This window comes from Brachycentrus maculatus, unplaced genomic scaffold (genome assembly GCF_059751285.1).
Source record: "Brachycentrus maculatus isolate JH-2025_06_01 unplaced genomic scaffold, ASM5975128v1 h1tg000178l, whole genome shotgun sequence".
NCBI lineage: Eukaryota > Metazoa > Arthropoda > Insecta > Trichoptera > Brachycentridae > Brachycentrus > Brachycentrus maculatus.
In genome coordinates this window covers 150835-169054 of record NW_028280929.1, presented here as the reverse complement: position 1 = coordinate 169054, position 18220 = coordinate 150835, and the positions used below count along the sequence as shown (strand labels likewise).

At 42.4% G+C, this 18220-nt stretch overlaps 1 protein-coding gene across 1 annotated transcript in view; it reads right to left on the bottom strand.

Moving 5' to 3' along the window:
* Window positions 1-342: 342 nt before the first annotated feature.
* The window catches only part of LOC148308052 (uncharacterized), a 108029-nt gene continuing 90151 nt past the window's right edge, over window positions 343-18220 (bottom strand). The window contains exon 2 of the mRNA XM_088262389.1: window positions 343-886. Coding sequence (XP_088118515.1) covers window positions 495-886 — 392 coding nt within the window. The 3' untranslated portion in view covers window positions 343-494. The remainder of the gene's footprint in view (window positions 887-18220) is intronic.

Below are 18220 nucleotides of genomic sequence, written 5' to 3'. Positions count from 1 at the left end.
AATCCAAAGCATTTCGCATCATTTTCAAACACAGTGTTATCAAATACTGTGTTTGAAAATGATGCAGAACGCATTAAAACACGTGTCACAATAAATAAAATAAAAACAGTGGTATTTAACAAGAGCAATTGAAATAAAAAAAATTAAAATATTACGATAGTTGGATGCATTATTAATTTAAAAAAAAGTTTTTATTTACAAATAACGTAAATCAAAATTAATTTCGGTAATATTTTAAATTCCCATTGAAATATTATATATGGATATTACTGCAAAACGACTGCCGAATCAATTAATGAAATTGTGATTTTTACAATCATCTCATTCAAATAACACCAAAAATCAATAAAATTGACAAAAATACAATTTTTCTGAAAGTAGAATTTGTATGTGATCAAGATACAAGAGTTTTTTTTTAAGACAAACATTTTTTAAAATATGAATTTGCGTTAAAAATATAAATATTTTTCCTAATAAAACAGTCCTCCGTACCCTCATTTTTGCGCCGAAACGATCAAATTAGTGGCAGCTTCCTCGCTAGCGCCCAAGCTGACAGCTTTCTTCTTCAAGATGCCCAAATCTGTGACGTTCTCCAGGAAGCTCTTGTGAGCGGAGAGGACTTTGGCACTTTCCACGTCCTTCTTCAACTCTTCCATGTCTCTCTTCAGCTTTGCTCTCCTGTTCTGGAACCACGTGATGACCTGGGCATTAGAGAGTCCAAGGGAAGCTGCGATCTCGTCCCTGTCGGCTGGCGAGAGGTATTTTTGGTACAGAAACCGCTTCTCCAGCTCGAAGATCTGGTGGTTGGTGAAAGCAGTCCTAGACTTCCGTTTTTTCTTTGGTTGCGGTCTGTTGTTGAAGAGGTTAAGGTGATTCGCTTGGCCATCTGGAATGGAAGAAATAGAACATTAGAAAAATATTGCATTTAAAAAATTAAAGTGTACAAAATAATGTCATTCTAGCAATGATGAAATGGGATTTACTATGATATTCATAGAAATACATTAAAATATCCCAAAAAATCATAACCATTGTATACATACAAATATATCGGTTTATTTAAAACTGTATTACAAGTTGTGGAATAAAAGTCTGAAATAAACATTTTCGTGTCATGTTTTGAATATTGAAAGCATTAACTTTGTGGATCATGTTGATATATTATTTTGAGAAATAAAAAGACTTTGTTTTTTGATCCACTCACATTTTTATTAACCAACTAGTCTCGGCAACAGCCGGGCAACAGATTGTAGCCGAAACTAGTTGGTTAGTAAAAATGTGAGTGGATCAAAAAACAAAGTCTTTTTATTACTCAAAATAATTTTTTGTCATCTTAACACGGATGAAGAAGAATGTGAAAGTCTGATTGTATAGGGTTTACGATCTGTCTATAACCAGCTTATAACAGGTCATAAGCCCAGTATTTACTGGGTATTTACCCAAACTTCCATATACAGCTTCTTCTATGTTGAGATGTAAAAAAAAATAACCCCTAAGTGAAAAAAATAGGTTAACAAGTATTGGAACATACTAAAAATATTGTGAAAGTCTTTTTCATTTCAGATTTGGATTTTTATTCATATAATTTTTATTTTCCGACATACGTATAGTATCGCACTTTTTATCCACCCTGTAAATTACTTATTCCCGCCAGGGGCGGATCGAGTCGTTAGGGCCCGTCGCAGTCGTTACGCGGCCGACAAAGGGTTAAGTGCGGGTGAAGTCAGCCCAAAAGCCGACAACTGCCGAAGTGTCGGCGGCTCGGCCTTCGGCTCTCCTCGTTCGGCATCGCATCCGCCGTTGTGGAAATTGGTTTCTGCGGTTTCGAATTCGGACTCCGAAAGGACAAGGTTAAATTCCCGACTTAACTACCGCCGCGTAAATTAAAATTTCGCTTTTTAAAAAATCCGAAATCGTCGTGTGACAGACTTATTTAAGCGAGTATAAAAATTAGCCGCACGCGAATGCTACATACAAAGAGAATAGTGTGTGCTACTGTATCGGACATCTTTTGGAAGTGCAGCCGACGTAGAATAGGCTAGGTTAAGTTAATATTAAGATATTTTTAAGAATAAAATAATTGTAATCTATACTGCTCTGTGGTGCGCGCCCGACTGCGCCGAGGTAGCGGAGTGGGGATGTCCTTATACGTGCTAGAGGGAGACGGCACACGAATGCCCTCGCTCCCTCTACGCCGTGATTGGCGGACATACCCCCCTCCGCGATTGGTCAGGCGCAGCCGGGCGGGGCTGCGGCAAGGCACCCAGAGCGGGTATATATAGGAGATATTTTTCTAAATAAATCAGTCTGAAGTCAACCTCCGTGTTTTCATTTACCTCGCTGTGTTCTCCTTTCGCTGTGAAATCGCCGCTTCTCGCCGATTGTACCTGCCGCCGAATTCTCCTGAGATTTCATCGCTTCACCTTATCGAACTAGCTAGTCGGACCAGGATCGCTAGAAAGTCTTTTTCAAGACTGTTAAGGTGAACGATAATTTCGAACGGAAATTTGGCTCGAGCTGATTTCGTCTCCTCTTGTTGCATCAGCGAGTCGGACCAGGACTGCTGAAAGGCCCTTTTCAGGGCTAGCAAAGGAGCGAACGAAGCACGAGCGGGCTGTCCCTCCCTCTTACAAAGGGTAGGAGACTGGGGCTGAGAGTGGGTGACGACCGGCAGTTTATATATTTAAATTGTGCGCAACATTTGGTCCTTCGAGCCGGATTGTCACTCACTACCGCCAGTTCAAGATGAGCACGATTCGCTCACCAGTGAAATTGCGATCCGGACGCAATGACGGCAGTGGAGAGAGAAGAGAATCACCGCCTAGGGAGACCCCTACACAGGGCCCCCCCGTCGAGGAGAACCCCGCTGAAGAGGCCCCTGCTGAGGGGACCCTCACTCAGGACGCGGCTCCACCCGCAGACATCCTACCACTACACGGAGGAGACTCGTCATCGTCATCATCATCGGCGATGACGACAGACCCAAGCCGGCGTGAGTTGCTACGCCAGGCGACAGAAACGGATGAGAGACGGAGAGATACTGACAAGCGGATAAAAGAACTGATTGCCGCTCTCGTTGAGGTATCACACGCTGTACCCACAATCAGCGCCTCCGTAGGGGACGCCACCACCGCAGCGCCAGGCTACGAAAAAGCTCACGCTGGCTGGAGGGCCCCCCCGATTCACGCCCTGGGAAGGGGCGCCGACACCGCAGCGCCAGGCCGCGAAACGGCTCACGCTGGCTGGAGGGCCCCTCCAATTCAACCCCTGGGAAGGGGCGCCGACACCGCAGCGCCAGGCTATGAAGAAGCTCACGCTGACTGGAGGGCCCCCCCGATTCAACCCCTGGGAAGGGGCGCCGACACCGCAGCGCCAGGCCGCGAAACGGCTCACGCTGGCTGGAGGGCCCCTCCAATTCAACCCCTGGGAAGGGGCGCCGACACCGCAGCGCCAGGCTATGAAGAAGCTCACGCTGACTGGAGGGCCCCCCCGATTCAACCCCTGGGAAGGGGCGCCGACACCGCAGCGCCAGGCTATGAAGAAGCTCACGCTGGCTGGAGGGCCCCCCCGATTCAACCCCTGGGAAGGGGCGCCGACACCGCAGCGCCAGGCTATGAAGAAGCTCACGCTGGCTGGAGGGCCCCCCCGATTCAACCCCTGGGAAGGGGCGCCGACACCGCAGCGCCAGGCCGCGAAACGGCTCACGCTGGCTGGAGGGCCCCTCCGATTCAACCCCTGGGAAGGGGCGCCGACACCGCAGCGCCAGGCTATGAAGAAGCTCACGCTGGCTGGAGGGCCCCCCCGATTCAAACCCAGTACGAGGGAAATTGGTACGGCTCGCAACCAGCTCAGTCGTCAGCAGAACAGCTGGCTGAGGCCGTTACCGCAGCATTAAGAAGCGGAGTAGATAGCGGAGCGCATCCGCGCTATCCATCGACAGACCAGCTGGCCACCGCTATCGCCGCCGCCATGGGAACGACGCCGACTAGGACATCCTCACAAGTGCACGAGGACATGAGTCGGGCGTTCATGGCCCGACAGTTCGGAGCGAGGGACCTACCGGCGTTCTCCGGGGACCCCCTCGAATGGAGAGTGTTCAAGGCGCACTATGAGCAATCGACAGCTCTGTGCGCGCTCACCGATGCGGAGAACATACGCAGACTGCAGACGGCGCTGTCTGGGACCGCGCGGCGGACAGTGGAGTACCTGATACTGGACCCAAGGAACGCGACCGAAGTCATGCGCGTCTTGGAGGGCCGTTTCGGAAGCCCCAGTGCCGTTGTGAGGGCGACCTTGGACAAAGTTCGGCAAATTCCGCGGCTGTCGGAGACGTGTACGCATGAAGCAGTGTTGGAGTACGCCGTCGCCGTGAGGAATGCGGTCACCACTATCGGCGCCATTGACGACAACTTCCTTCACGAGCCGCGACTATTAAATGATATGGTCGGGAAGCTTCCGGTATTCCTACAGTGGGCATGGTTTACTCACCGTGTCTCAAGCCCGCGAGGAAGAGCCACCGTTCGAGATTTCGCCAACTATTTGAGAGAGATCACCGAGGTGATGATGGAGTCTGGGGGCGAACTACCGCTAGAGCGCCAACGACGTGCCCCCGCCAGACACGTGTTTTTCACGACACAGGAGGCGAGCCCCGGGGGATGCCCGGGATGCGGTCAAGAGCACCGATTAACGGAGTGCGGCGCATACATGAATGAAACCATAGAGTCGAGATGGGAACTAGTGCGCAGTTGCGATGTGTGCTTCGTTTGTTTGAAGCCCGGCCATCGATCGCGTCAGTGCAGGCAGCCGAGGTGCAGTGTAAACGGTTGCCGCGGAAAACACCACGGTTCGCTGCACACCATAAAAGCGACCACCACAAACGAAGCGAGCCCGGAGCGCGAGCATCAGAGGCAACATCCCGTGTTGCACGTACACCACGATAGTGAAGTGCTATTCAAGATCGTGCCGGTCACAATAAGAGGACCGAAGGGGCAGGTAGACACCCACGCTCTTCTGGACGAAGGATCAGCCGTCACGTTGCTGGAAGAAACTCTAGCCGATTCGATTGGCGCCACTGGAGACCCATCCGAGCTCAGACTGTCCGGCGCGGGAGGGATGAGGCACATAACGACCTCCCGGTGTGTACAAGTGGACCTGATTGGCAATACCGAGCACACCGTCCGTGCCCATACAGTACCCAGCATGGACTTGCCGTCACAAGTCTCCACGAGCGACCAGGAGGAAGGGGGAGAGAGAATCGTCATGAAGCCTAGAGTATTGATCGGCCTAGACAATACAGCGCTAATAATATCTCTCAATGCGCCGATTGTCCGTCACGACGGCAAAGTGATCGCCGAAACGGCACTAGGGAAAGTGACATACGGAGGGGGTCCTATCCGACCCAACCTATACGTGCCGCCAACATCTGACCGAGACGTCCATTTGGAGGAGTTAGTGAAGCGAAATTTCGCATTAGACTCTTTGGGAGTGACAGCAGCGGCCAGAGTTAACGCTGCGGAAGTGCGCGCCCGTACCTTGATGGAGAAAACAACTAGGCAGTTACCCTCCGGCCGATGGGAAACAGGGTTGCTGTGGGCTTCTGAGGAAACCAGCCTCCCATACAATCGACAAACGGCGCTTAACCGATTGCTCTCACTGGAGAGGAAGCTGGAGCGAGATACCGAGCTCGCCAAGGCGTATAAGGCGAAGATGGCAGACTACATCGAGAAGAATTACGCCGTACCCCTGACGGCTGCGGAAGATAAATCACCCCACCCACGGAAATGGTATCTGCCACACTTCGCCGTAGCTAACCCGAACAAACCGGGGAAAATAAGAGTAGTCTTCGACGCAGCAGCAACCTTTCAACGGGTATCGCTGAACGATCGCCTCCTCGCGGGACCCGATCTACTCTCATCGCTGCTCGGCAACATACTGAGATTCCGGGAAGGCAGAGTGGCGATCGCAGCTGACATACGGGAAATGTTCCTTCGTATACAAATAAGACCCGAAGATCAGATGTCACAAAGATTCCTGTGGCGGGAGACACCAGACCACATGCCCCGAGCCTACGCGTTCACATCAATGATGTTCGGGGCGAAATGTTCGCCTAGTAGCGCCCAATATGTGCGAAACAGAGTGGCAGAGAGTCACGCGGAATCCCACCCGGCAGCGGCACGAGCTATACAGGAGAATATGTATATGGACGACTATCTGGACGCGGCCGACAATGAAGAGGAAGCGGCTGGCCTTGTCCAGGAAGTGTCTCAAGTCCTGGCCACGGGCGGCTTCTCGCTCACGGGATGGGCCTCCAACATGCCTTCCGTACTAGCAGGAATAGGCGAACAAGACCGCGCAAAAACTATCACCATAGGGGAAGCCGTCAACACGGAACGCGTGTTGGGCATAGTTTGGAACCCGAAAGAAGACGTGTTCATGTTTAACTACGGCCCCGACTGGATCTCCATCCCAGATCATCCGACAAAACGGCAGATGCTCAGTGCCGCAATGAGCGTGTTCGACCCCGCTGGATTTATAGCTTGCCTGACGGTGCGGCCGAAAATCTTGCTGCAAGCCGTGTGGAAAACCAACGTAGGATGGGACGAACAATTGACGCCGGAGCACGCCGAGAAATGGCGAGAATGGCAAGCACTCATGGCCTCAAACGCTTGCACCATTCCCCGGTGCTGCCTTCAAACGCGCAAAACACCCATTACGCTGCACATGTTTTGCGACGCATCAGAGAGAGCCTGCTGCACTGTCGCCTACTTCGCAGAAACATCCGAAACTCCGACCACAAATTTTGTCATGGCGAAATGCAAGGTAGCGCCACTGAAACCCCTCTCCATACCACGCCTCGAACTTCAGGCCGCAGTACTGGCCGCCCGACTGGCGGACACCATAAAGAAGCAAAGTCGAGCGGACATTGTAAGAACGATCTTCTGGACCGACTCGAGTACTGTCCTGCACTGGGTGAGATCGGACCCGTTGAGGTATTCAACGTTCGTAGCAAACAGACTCGGTGAAATTGATGAATTGACCGACATCCGGGACTGGAAGTGGGTACCTACAAAAGACAACCCTGCGGATATAGGCACAAGGGGAAAGGGGGCGCCAGACCTGACCAGAGAAGGACTGTGGTTTAATGGACCCCGATTCATCAAGGAGCCTGAGGCACATTGGCCAATCGAAAAAGCACTCACCGCTCCAGCGAGAGACTCACTTGAGGAAAGACCAGCACACCACTTCACCGGACACCTAAACAAGGACGAGGCCCTCCCCTTATTAGAACGCTTCTCTTCGTGGCATCGACTGATAAGGACCACAGCTTGGGTCCTACGCTTTATCCATAGATGCCGCCCTCACGATGGAATAACGCGAGAACCGGGCGGACGGTCAGAGCTTCGTGCGTCGGAAGTCAAGGACGCGGAGGTCCTGTGGATCAAGCGGTCGCAGGAAAAAGCCTTCGGCAACGACATAGAGGCCCTGAGACGGGGAGAGAGTATCCAACCGGATAGCCGCCTGCACGCCACAACGCCCTTTTTAGACAGGCAGGGCATGATGCGAATGGGAACCCGATTACAAGCAGCCAAGAAAACCCTGGAGCTCGACGCCCCAATTATCCTCGATGGCAAGTGTGATTACGCAAAGTTACTTATCCGCCACTATCACCACATGGGCCGTCACGCTGGAACCGAGAGAACCATGGCAGATCTACGGACGCGTTTTTTCATCCTACGACTACGGGGCGCGACGAGGAAAATAGGAAGGGAATGCCAGCACTGCATCCTTATGCGCAGTAAACCGAGGCAACCCCTGATGGGGCAGCTCCCGCCAGCAAGGATGGCCTACAGGCTGCCCCCCTTCACGCACTGCGGCCTCGATTTCTTCGGCCCTATGGCGGTAACGGTCGGGAGGCGACGAGAGAAGCGTTACGGGGCACTGTTCACGTGCCTGACAACGCGTGCCGTGCATGTTGAGCTGGTCGCATCGCTAGAGAGCGACGCGACTATCATGGCGATACAGCGGATGGGAGCCCGCCGAGGATGGCCCCAGATCTTCTACTCTGATAACGGGACGAATTTCCACGGCGCGGATCGTGAGCTACGCAGCGCCGTAGAGGAAATACAACAGGACCCGAAACTGCTGGCCGAGCTCACGACACGAAAAATAGAGTGGAAGTTCATACCACCAGCGGCTCCCCACATGGGGGGAGCTTGGGAAAGGCTCGTGAGATCGGTTAAACGAGCCTTCCACGCTACTCTGAAAGAGCAGGCGCCACAAGAGGAAGTACTGCGCACGATCTTGGCCGAAGCGGAGTACACCGTGAACAATCATCCGCTGACGCATGTATCGACACAGCCGAACGATGACGCACCGCTTACGCCCAACCACTTCCTACTAGGAGCCGCAAGCACGCAGCCCACTCTGGCGCATTATGGCACAAAGGAGGAAAAAATATGTCTACGTAAGAGATGGCGACACACACAGCGGATGGCCGACATGTTTTGGCGCCGGTGGGTCAGAGAATATCTTCCGACGCTCGCTCAACGCCGCAAATGGCAGACGCCGACCGCTCCGATCCAGGTGGGCGATCTAGCCCTCATTGTGGACCCCAATCTGCCACGCAACACATGGCCACGTGGACGGGTGATCCTGGCGCAGCCGGCCGCAGATGGACAAGTGCGGGTGGTGACGCTGAAGACGGCGCAGGGGACTTTCACGAGGCCAGCCGTCAAAGTGGCGGTCCTCGACGCAGCCGGGAGCCCAAAAGGTCCTACCGATTGAGGGAGCAGACGAGCTGCACGGGGGGAGTGTATCGGACATCTTTTGGAAGTGCAGCCGACGTAGAATAGGCTAGGTTAAGTTAATATTAAGATATTTTTAAGAATAAAATAATTGTAATCTATACTGCTCTGTGGTGCGCGCCCGACTGCGCCGAGGTAGCGGAGTGGGGATGTCCTTATACGTGCTAGAGGGAGACGGCACACGAATGCCCTCGCTCCCTCTACGCCGTGATTGGCGGACATACCCCCCTCCGCGATTGGTCAGGCGCAGCCGGGCGGGGCTGCGGCAAGGCACCCAGAGCGGGTATATATAGGAGATATTTTTCTAAATAAATCAGTCTGAAGTCAACCTCCGTGTTTTCATTTACCTCGCTGTGTTCTCCTTTCGCTGTGAAATCGCCGCTTCTCGCCGATTGTACCTGCCGCCGAATTCTCCTGAGATTTCATCGCTTCACCTTATCGAACTAGCTAGTCGGACCAGGATCGCTAGAAAGTCTTTTTCAAGACTGTTAAGGTGAACGATAATTTCGAACGGAAATTTGGCTCGAGCTGATTTCGTCTCCTCTTGTTGCATCAGCGAGTCGGACCAGGACTGCTGAAAGGCCCTTTTCAGGGCTAGCAAAGGAGCGAACGAAGCACGAGCGGGCTGTCCCTCCCTCTTACAAAGGGTAGGAGACTGGGGCTGAGAGTGGGTGACGACCGGCAGTTTATATATTTAAATTGTGCGCAACAGCTACTATCTACAAAAATAAAATTTACAATGTTTCAATTAAATAACTTACTAACCAACACGCCACTTCCCCGCAGAGGTAGGCAGATATAATAGAACGCCACACCACTCTGTCTTTGCAAACATTCCTCGCATTATGCATCTCCTCATATACCCGCCGATTATTTTGACTCCTTACCTGACCGCTTTCAAGTTTTTGACATGCCAAATCGTGACAAGTTTTTCTCAGTCTTCATCTGCTCTTTTTTCCAACTACATTAACCTGAAAAAATTATTTTACCGTCTTTTCCTCGCTCATTCGTTCCACATGTCCAAACCATCTCAACACACCCTTCTTAATTTTATCGATAATGCTCTCTGAAAGGTAGTGGTCAACATTTTTGGTTACAATATTATTATATTATTAGTAGACTGAATGCAGTCGAAATGCGATCACTCAGACGAATGTGTACAAAACGATGTATGCTAGATGTTCGAATGATAATATTAGGAACGAACGCAAGGCTGAGTGGTGGCTGGCTGTCAATACAATTTATGACTACAGTGGAATCTCTCATGACGAGCACCCTTTATAACGAGTAATTCGCATAACGAGGAAAAAAATGTGTCATAAGTTGCTCCCTTAACGAGCGACATTCGCATTTAGTTATGGAGAAAGGTCAAGTCCCTTTTTCACAACATCAACTTGTGAACCGGGACTCGTGAAGCCAGTCAAAAAAAATGCTTAACGAATAAGATTCTTGAACGAATTATGCTCGTTATGAGAGGTTCCACTGTATTTTCGTCATAAGGTTACGTGGTAAAAAATGTTTGGGGATCACTGGACTGTATGAAAAGGGATGTAATATAGTTCTAGGTAAAATACGAAACAATTTAAGGATTAAATATAAATATTTTAGACTTAAGAAACCAGCATTTGACAAGCCGTCAAGTGCTTTTGGTTAAATCTGCCCTCCAAATAATGATGTGATCATTTACAAAATTGCCGCTAAGTAGACGTCTTATTTTTGCTACATGAAAAGTCGCATCGGCCCAAAAAGGTCAAAACTGTTGCACCGTATTAAGGCAAAAGAGTGGACTTCACGTAACTTTCGTACGAGAAATCATTATTTGAAACAGGTCCTACTTTTTCTCAGAAATGCGAAGTTAAAAAAAGTGGTGAAAATTCTTGTAAACGATTACCCCAGAGAGTGAGAGACAAGCGGTTTTTAATGATACAATGTTTATTTTGTTGATATCATGTATGAATTATTCACTTTGCTTATTCGTGTATCGCTCACTCCTTTCAACAACGTCATAAATAAAAAACTTGATTTTTCAGGTGATCGTTTTTGAAGTTTAAGAATATAATGAAATGTATTAAAAATAAATGTCAAGCCACTTATTGAACTTTTTACTGTACAACAGATCTTTTTAAGTAAAACCTGAAGGTTTTTTCTCCATTTGAAAAATATTAAGTATATTAAAAAAAATAATTAAACATTACATTTTCTTCAAAATGCAAAAACAACGCTTTCTGCCCTGTAGCGGGTAAATATAATATTACGTCGTACCGTCGAAGATACGGATAAATCTCGAAATCGGTAGACTAAAATCTCGAATCTATCATTAGTAACATTTTAGTAAATAAAATGTAATAAAGTAAAAATGACTAACCAAAAAGTAAATGCGATATATTTTTCATCATTATTCTAACTCTTATCCGTACCCAATGGGTGCCAATTGCATAGAGCACTGTATCATTTTGACGCAGTATTCTCTTGATTGTTACTTACATGAAGGCAAGGTCAGTCCAGGGAAATATTAAATAAATATTGTAAAATTACTAATATACATGTTTACTCCCCCCTGGGAATTGAACCCGGGAATTCCAGCTCGGTAGCTAAAGATAAATATAATATTAAAATAAAACAATATTAAAAATAAAAATAAAATCATTTTTCATTTGTTCAATTACAATCCTAGAAAGCAAAAAAATACGTGATCGCATTATCACGTCTGTTAGACGAGGTTTTAAGCGCAAACCTCCGGTGGAATTACATAATTCATGCATCATGATATCTCAGTTAAAGTTAAGCTTTTTATGTTCGAGTGATCGCAGTTAATTAACTGATTACCTCGAGAACGCGACACGGGAATGCGTTTTTTGCATCACTCGTTACCGACATTTTGTTGCTAATAGCCAACATCTCGTGATCACGTCGGAAAGCGGAGGATTACTGTCCAATTTTTAAGGAACACCAAATAAAATCGGTGAATTTTGTTCAAGAAAGTAATGGATACTTCAATATAAAAGTCGTCTTATTGTTAGCCCTAGTGACAGAGTACACCAATCCACAAAAATATTGTCAATTTAAGGGTGTCTTAACTTATTATTTTTTGACATCTCATCAAAGATGAAGAAGAATATAGAAGTCTGGGCATTTACGGGGCTGACGACCGTCATAGGCTAGTTTAAGTGATCACTATACACACGTGTAACATTCACCAATTCTACCCATTATTGACAACCACACTACTCAAATTCTTGGAATATTATTCTTCATCTTTGATGAGATGTCAAAATATTATATAAAAACATATATCATCTACCTTTTACTACATTGAAATAGAGTAAATAAATCCGACTTAGAAAATTGAGTTTACATATCGCTCACTCCTTTCAAGAACGTCATAAATCAAACAACTTGATTTTTCAGGAGAACGTTTTTAAAGTTTAAAAATATAACACAATGTATTAAAAATAAATATCAAGCCAGTTATTGAACTTTTTACTGTGCAACAGATCTTTTTAGATAAAACCTGGAGCTTTTTTCTCCATTTGAGAAATATTTAGTATATTTAAAAAAATAATTAAACAATACATTTTCTTCAAAATGCAAAAACAACATTTCTGCCCTGTAGCGGGTATATATTAAGTATAAAATATGCCGCCTTTGCTGGGATATAGTACATTTTCTGGGCATTCCGAAAACATGCACAACTGAAAATTGACGATTTTTGATTTATGACGTTCTTGAAAGGAGTGAGCGATATGTAAAGTGACCACTCAAACCAGCCTATGACGGTCGTAAGCCCTGTAAATGCCTACATTTCCATATTCTTCTTAATCTTTGTTGAGATGTCAAAAATAATGTAGAAAAATGAGTTTGCGTTCAAGTACACAGTACTTGTCAGGAGTCGAAACAATCGGCGGGTATGTACGAGGGGTTGCATGAATGTGGAAGAAGAATGTTTTAAAAGACAGGGTGGTATGGCTTTCTATTCTCTATGCCTACCCCTGCGGGGAAGCGGCGTGATGGTTAGTTAGTTAACATTGTATTTACGAAAAATCATAGCAAACACTGTCATAGGGAAAGTGGCAATATATTATATTTGCGATTACCCCCATTAAATATGGAGAGGTATTTTAAAAATGTTGAGAGGTATTTATGAGGTATAAAGAGGTATTTATTATGTTATGTGGTGAAATTACCTGCCAGGTGATGATCTTTGACTAACGACCTGTATAATCATGAGCCTTCTCATGTATTAGAGACACGCATGCGCAGAACATGTTTTTTTTAATCTTTCATAAGTAATGAGATTCACACTTATACCATTCAAGTCAATGATTATCTATATTAATAAAATAAAAAATAAAACCCTATTTTCTCAACGTAGGTGAAGAAGAATATGAAAGTCTGGGCATTTACGGGGTTGACGACCGTCAGGGGCTGATTTAAGTGATCACTTTACATCACTTTTTTGAACAGAAACTCTTGAACAAAATTCACCGGTAATATTATGTTTTGACATCTCATCAAAGATGAAGAAGAATATGGATGTATTGGCATTTACTGGGCTTACGACCGTCATCGGCTGGTTCAAGTGATCCCTTTACACACGTGTAACAATCACTAATTCTACCCATGTTTGACAACCACGCTACTCAAATACTTCTTCAAATACTTCTTCTGGAACTTCTAGATATATTGATCAAACTCGGAACATAGTGTTTGACTTCACTAGAACTTCACTGGAGACATCTATGGTAGGATAAGGAAAAAATATAATTTCAAAAAAATAAGTCGTAATTGGAGATAATCCAGACTTGAAAACAAGAATTTGGACACACTCAAAAAGTTGTAAAAAAATGTAAATGTAAATTTAATCGGAATCTCCGAGAGTTATTCACCGATTACTGTGAAATATTGACAGCAATCGATAAAATACGAAATAAGTTTTTGATAAATAAAAATACAATTTGAAAACATTCTCCCTCATAAATCAACGTTATAGGGGGGCTTACTGTATTCTAAAAAAAAGTCTAGCACCTAGCACAGCCGGTAACTTACTAAATTGGATGCACGCGAGTACCCCTTTAATGTAAATTGTTATCTGTTATCATATTAACGATGAAAAATAAGTCAAATAAATAAATCACTATACGATAAATAAATGATTTTTTTTAATATTTATTTTTTTAAATTTTCGTTTTGGATATAAAAGGGTTAAATAGGTAGATACATTAATTAATGGGGAACCCATTATAAAACGTGAACACACATGCATATGCTCGTATGATCCTTATGCAGGCGTTATTTCAGAAGTCGACTAGGCTGTCATGTTATGAATTCGCCATAGCGTGATATTATTATACCACCCTCGTCAGAATTAAACAGCCAATTTAATATTTAACATGTGATTATATCGAGTACACCTACGTACTACAACTTTATAGATAACTAGGTGGTGATAAGGTATTGAACTGTATTTTTATATGAATATGAATAAATTTGTATGTAGCGTAGGGTCACTATACGTCTTGGTATACTGGGACGTGTCAATTGTATCAAAACCCTGTCCCGGTTGGCCTATTTAATGTCCCAGTCGCAGTTTGAATGAATATATTCCAGTATTTTTCCAAAATATTGAGGGATTTTTTTCTTAAGTAGCTACATTTTGAAAAAAAATATTGTAACTCCGACATTTGGAGAACACGATGGCAGCACATTTATTTGTGTTTTATTTGCAATTTTCTATATTATATTTTGTAGATGGAAATACAAGCCCAACATAAATTGTTGAGATTATGAGAATATAGTCGGGTACGTCACTTGTTCGTTTGTTGACTTCTTCTTCTTTTTAATAGCTTTTCACCCATCTTGGGTGTTATAGCCAGTGTCGAGTTCGTTTGCATTTTGTCAAGTTTATAAACTTATTTTAATTATTGTTCCTAACTTCCGCACTTATTTTCTTTGGTATTGTAATGTTACATTAAATGTTTATATATATATATATATATATATATATATATATATATATATATATATATATTTATATATATATATATATATATATATATATATATATATATATATATATATATATATATATATACATATATATATATATATATAAATATATATATATATATATATATATATATATATATATATATATATATATATATATATATATATATATATATATATATATATATATATATATATATATATATATATATATATATATATATATATATATACATATATATATACTTTTATTAAAAAATAAATTATATATTATTCATTTATAAAAAAAATATGCAAATAGGACCTTTATATCGTATGTGTGCATTTTTTTATTTGAAGTAATTCCCTTTATCTGTTTTTTTTGGTAAATATAAAATTAATAGGGAGTCGTGGAGATTATTGATTTGTTAAAGTGAAGCATGGTACGAATAAGGTTTAGAAACACTGGTTAATGGTTTTGACAGTGTTTATACTAAATCAAGGTAAAAAGGGTTAAAAACCCTGCATCTAATAGAGATAAAATAAATCAAAATAAGTGAAAAGAAATTCTCTCGCAACAGCGGATATTTCTCGTTTGTACTAATTAAGCATAATCAGCATTAATAACCTTGCTACAACGGACAACTTAGCAGAAGCATCTTCATTTATTCTTTCTTATCTGCGCTCCTCATCTCTCCATCATGCCATATCACTTGAAGCTTACGTTTCTTCTTAACTATCCACAATCTCTGCACTAAGAGTGGTACTAATTATTAAATTATGCAAAAGAAAATGTGTAAGCAAATGTGAAATGTGATTTAATGACTAATTTATTTATTGGATGTATAGAGCTACGCGCAGTGGGTAAAATTTAAACATAGGCAAGCGAATTTAATAGTGACTTTAATATAAAATTATAAATTTTGGGACAGTTCAAAAGAAAAACATTTGAATAAATGCAAAGTAAAAAATAAAGTAAAAAGTTAATTATTATTTTTTGACATCTCATCAAAGACGAAGAAGAATATAGAAGTAAGGCATTTCCAGGCCTGGTTTAAGTGATCACTTCACACACGTGTAATATTCACCAATTCTACCCATTATTGACAACCACACTACTTAAATTCTTGGAAGTTCTGTATATATGAACCAATTTAGAAACCTTGTTCTTGAATCACTAGAACTTCACTAGAGACATCTATTGGTGAGATGAAAAGAAGCTTTTTATTGAGCAGAAACTCTTTTATTAGTATTAGGACCTCACATAACTCCTATAATTGAAGATAATCCAGATTTGTGAAGAAGTATTTGGACACACGCAAAATGTTGTAGAAAGTGAATTCCTGAACAACTGAAACGTATTATTAAAGCATATTAATAAACAAATGAGTTTTTATGTAAAAAAATATATTGTTAGAATAAGGTAATATTTTTCATAGAGATAAATTATGGATTCATAATATGATTAATTCGTTAGTATCTATTAATTCATACCTATGTACGTATGTATTAATTTTTTATACGATAGCATAGTAGTTTATTTTTATTATCTCATTTTCCTATGTATTCTCCCTTAGAGACAAAATAAAGAGTTTACGCCTTCGCGGAAGCCCGGGTGTAACTGACATCAATAGTAAGGTAGAGGAAAGGTAATCAAGATGGTATGTGCATATAGGATACAGAGAACCTGATTATATTGTGAACCAGGAAATCGCCATGGATCTTCCTCGAAAGACATCTAGAGGAAGACAAAAGAAGTCGTGGAAGCTACAGAAAGATAACATGATTCGAAGGCATGGTCTAGGTGACGTTGTACATGACAGAAGGACCTACAAACTGAGGACGAGGAGATCTGACCCTAACAGTTCAGAGGATAGGAGTACCAAGACGATATTTGGGTTGGAGCCAGGAAGAATATACCTACCTATGTTTATTTTTGCAATGAAACAAATGTATATTTCCTTGTAAATCACTACAGACTTATGCATATCGCTCACTCTTTTCAAAAACGTATAAATCAAAAAACTTGATTTTTCAGGAAAACGTTTTTAAAGTTTAAAAATATAACACAACGTTTAAAAAATAAATATCAAGCCACTTATTGAACCTTTTACTGTGCAACAGATCTTTTTAGATGAAACCTGAAGGTTTTTTCTACATTTGAAAAATATTTAGTATATTTAAAAAAATAATTAAACAATACCTTTTCTTAAAAATGCAAAATTAACATTTTCTGCCCTGTAGCGGGTAAATATTAAGTTTAAAATATGCCTCTTTGGGATATTACATTATAAATATTAAGTTAAAAATATGCCTCTTATAGTACATTTTCTAGGCATTCCGAATTCATATACAACTGAAAATTGACGATTTTGGATTTATGACTTTCTTGAAAGGAGTGAGCGATATATTTTTACAAACTATATTTTTATTTACTAAAAATAAATTGAATACGGATGCGTATTGATGCGATTATCCACGCCATGGACAAGTCAATTTGCATATTAATTTTTTTTATTTACGACATTGTTCAAAATAATTTCATTCATACCTGACAACTCTATGTATTAAACGGTCGGTCATCTCTTTGATGTATTTTTTATCAGCCTTCCTATGAATGAGATAACGAGCTGAATCCTGTTTATCGAAATGAGCTATTAACTGTTCGTATGTAAAACATTGTTGTTATTGTAATCCAACACGATTTGTAACTTCTTCAGGCCCAATATATGATAAACCGCAACTGAATTTTCTGTAAACCCAGGTAACATTTGACGTAATAATTATTTTTGTTAAAAACACAGTTTTTGTATTGAAAAAATATATTTTTCATTGAAATGATATGGTTAGGATAAGAAAAGTTATTGAAAGGTTAGGAATGAAGAATTCTTTGAGAATATTTTTTCTATTTATTTATTCTAAAAAAAAAACAAAATGATATCCAATATACCTACATTATTTAAAATAATCGGGCGTGGAAAGACGTATTACCTCTACAGCGGACGGCTGGTGAATGAATTCTGTCTTGCGTCACATCCCCTTTATGCTACAGTGCACCATTGGTTCACAAAATTAAAAATATACCTGTTCATTTTCTTATTGATGTAAAAATTTTATAGTGTGATTTTACCTACTAATAGGGTAAACGTTCCCCATATTCAACTCCTAAATATATATGTAATAAAATAACTAGGTACCTACCTATACATTTTATTAAGTACTTACAAAAAGTACCTACATAAAAAGTTCTACCACCAGATGCCGCATGCGTCGCTCAGAATAAAACAAAAGACTTCCGATAATATTATTAACTGTCAGAATCAGATAGATAGATAGATAGATAGATATAAAATTATTATAAAGATAAATTAAGAATAAACTTTAATTACAAAGCAACACATTGTTTATTTTATTATTATACACCCACTTTA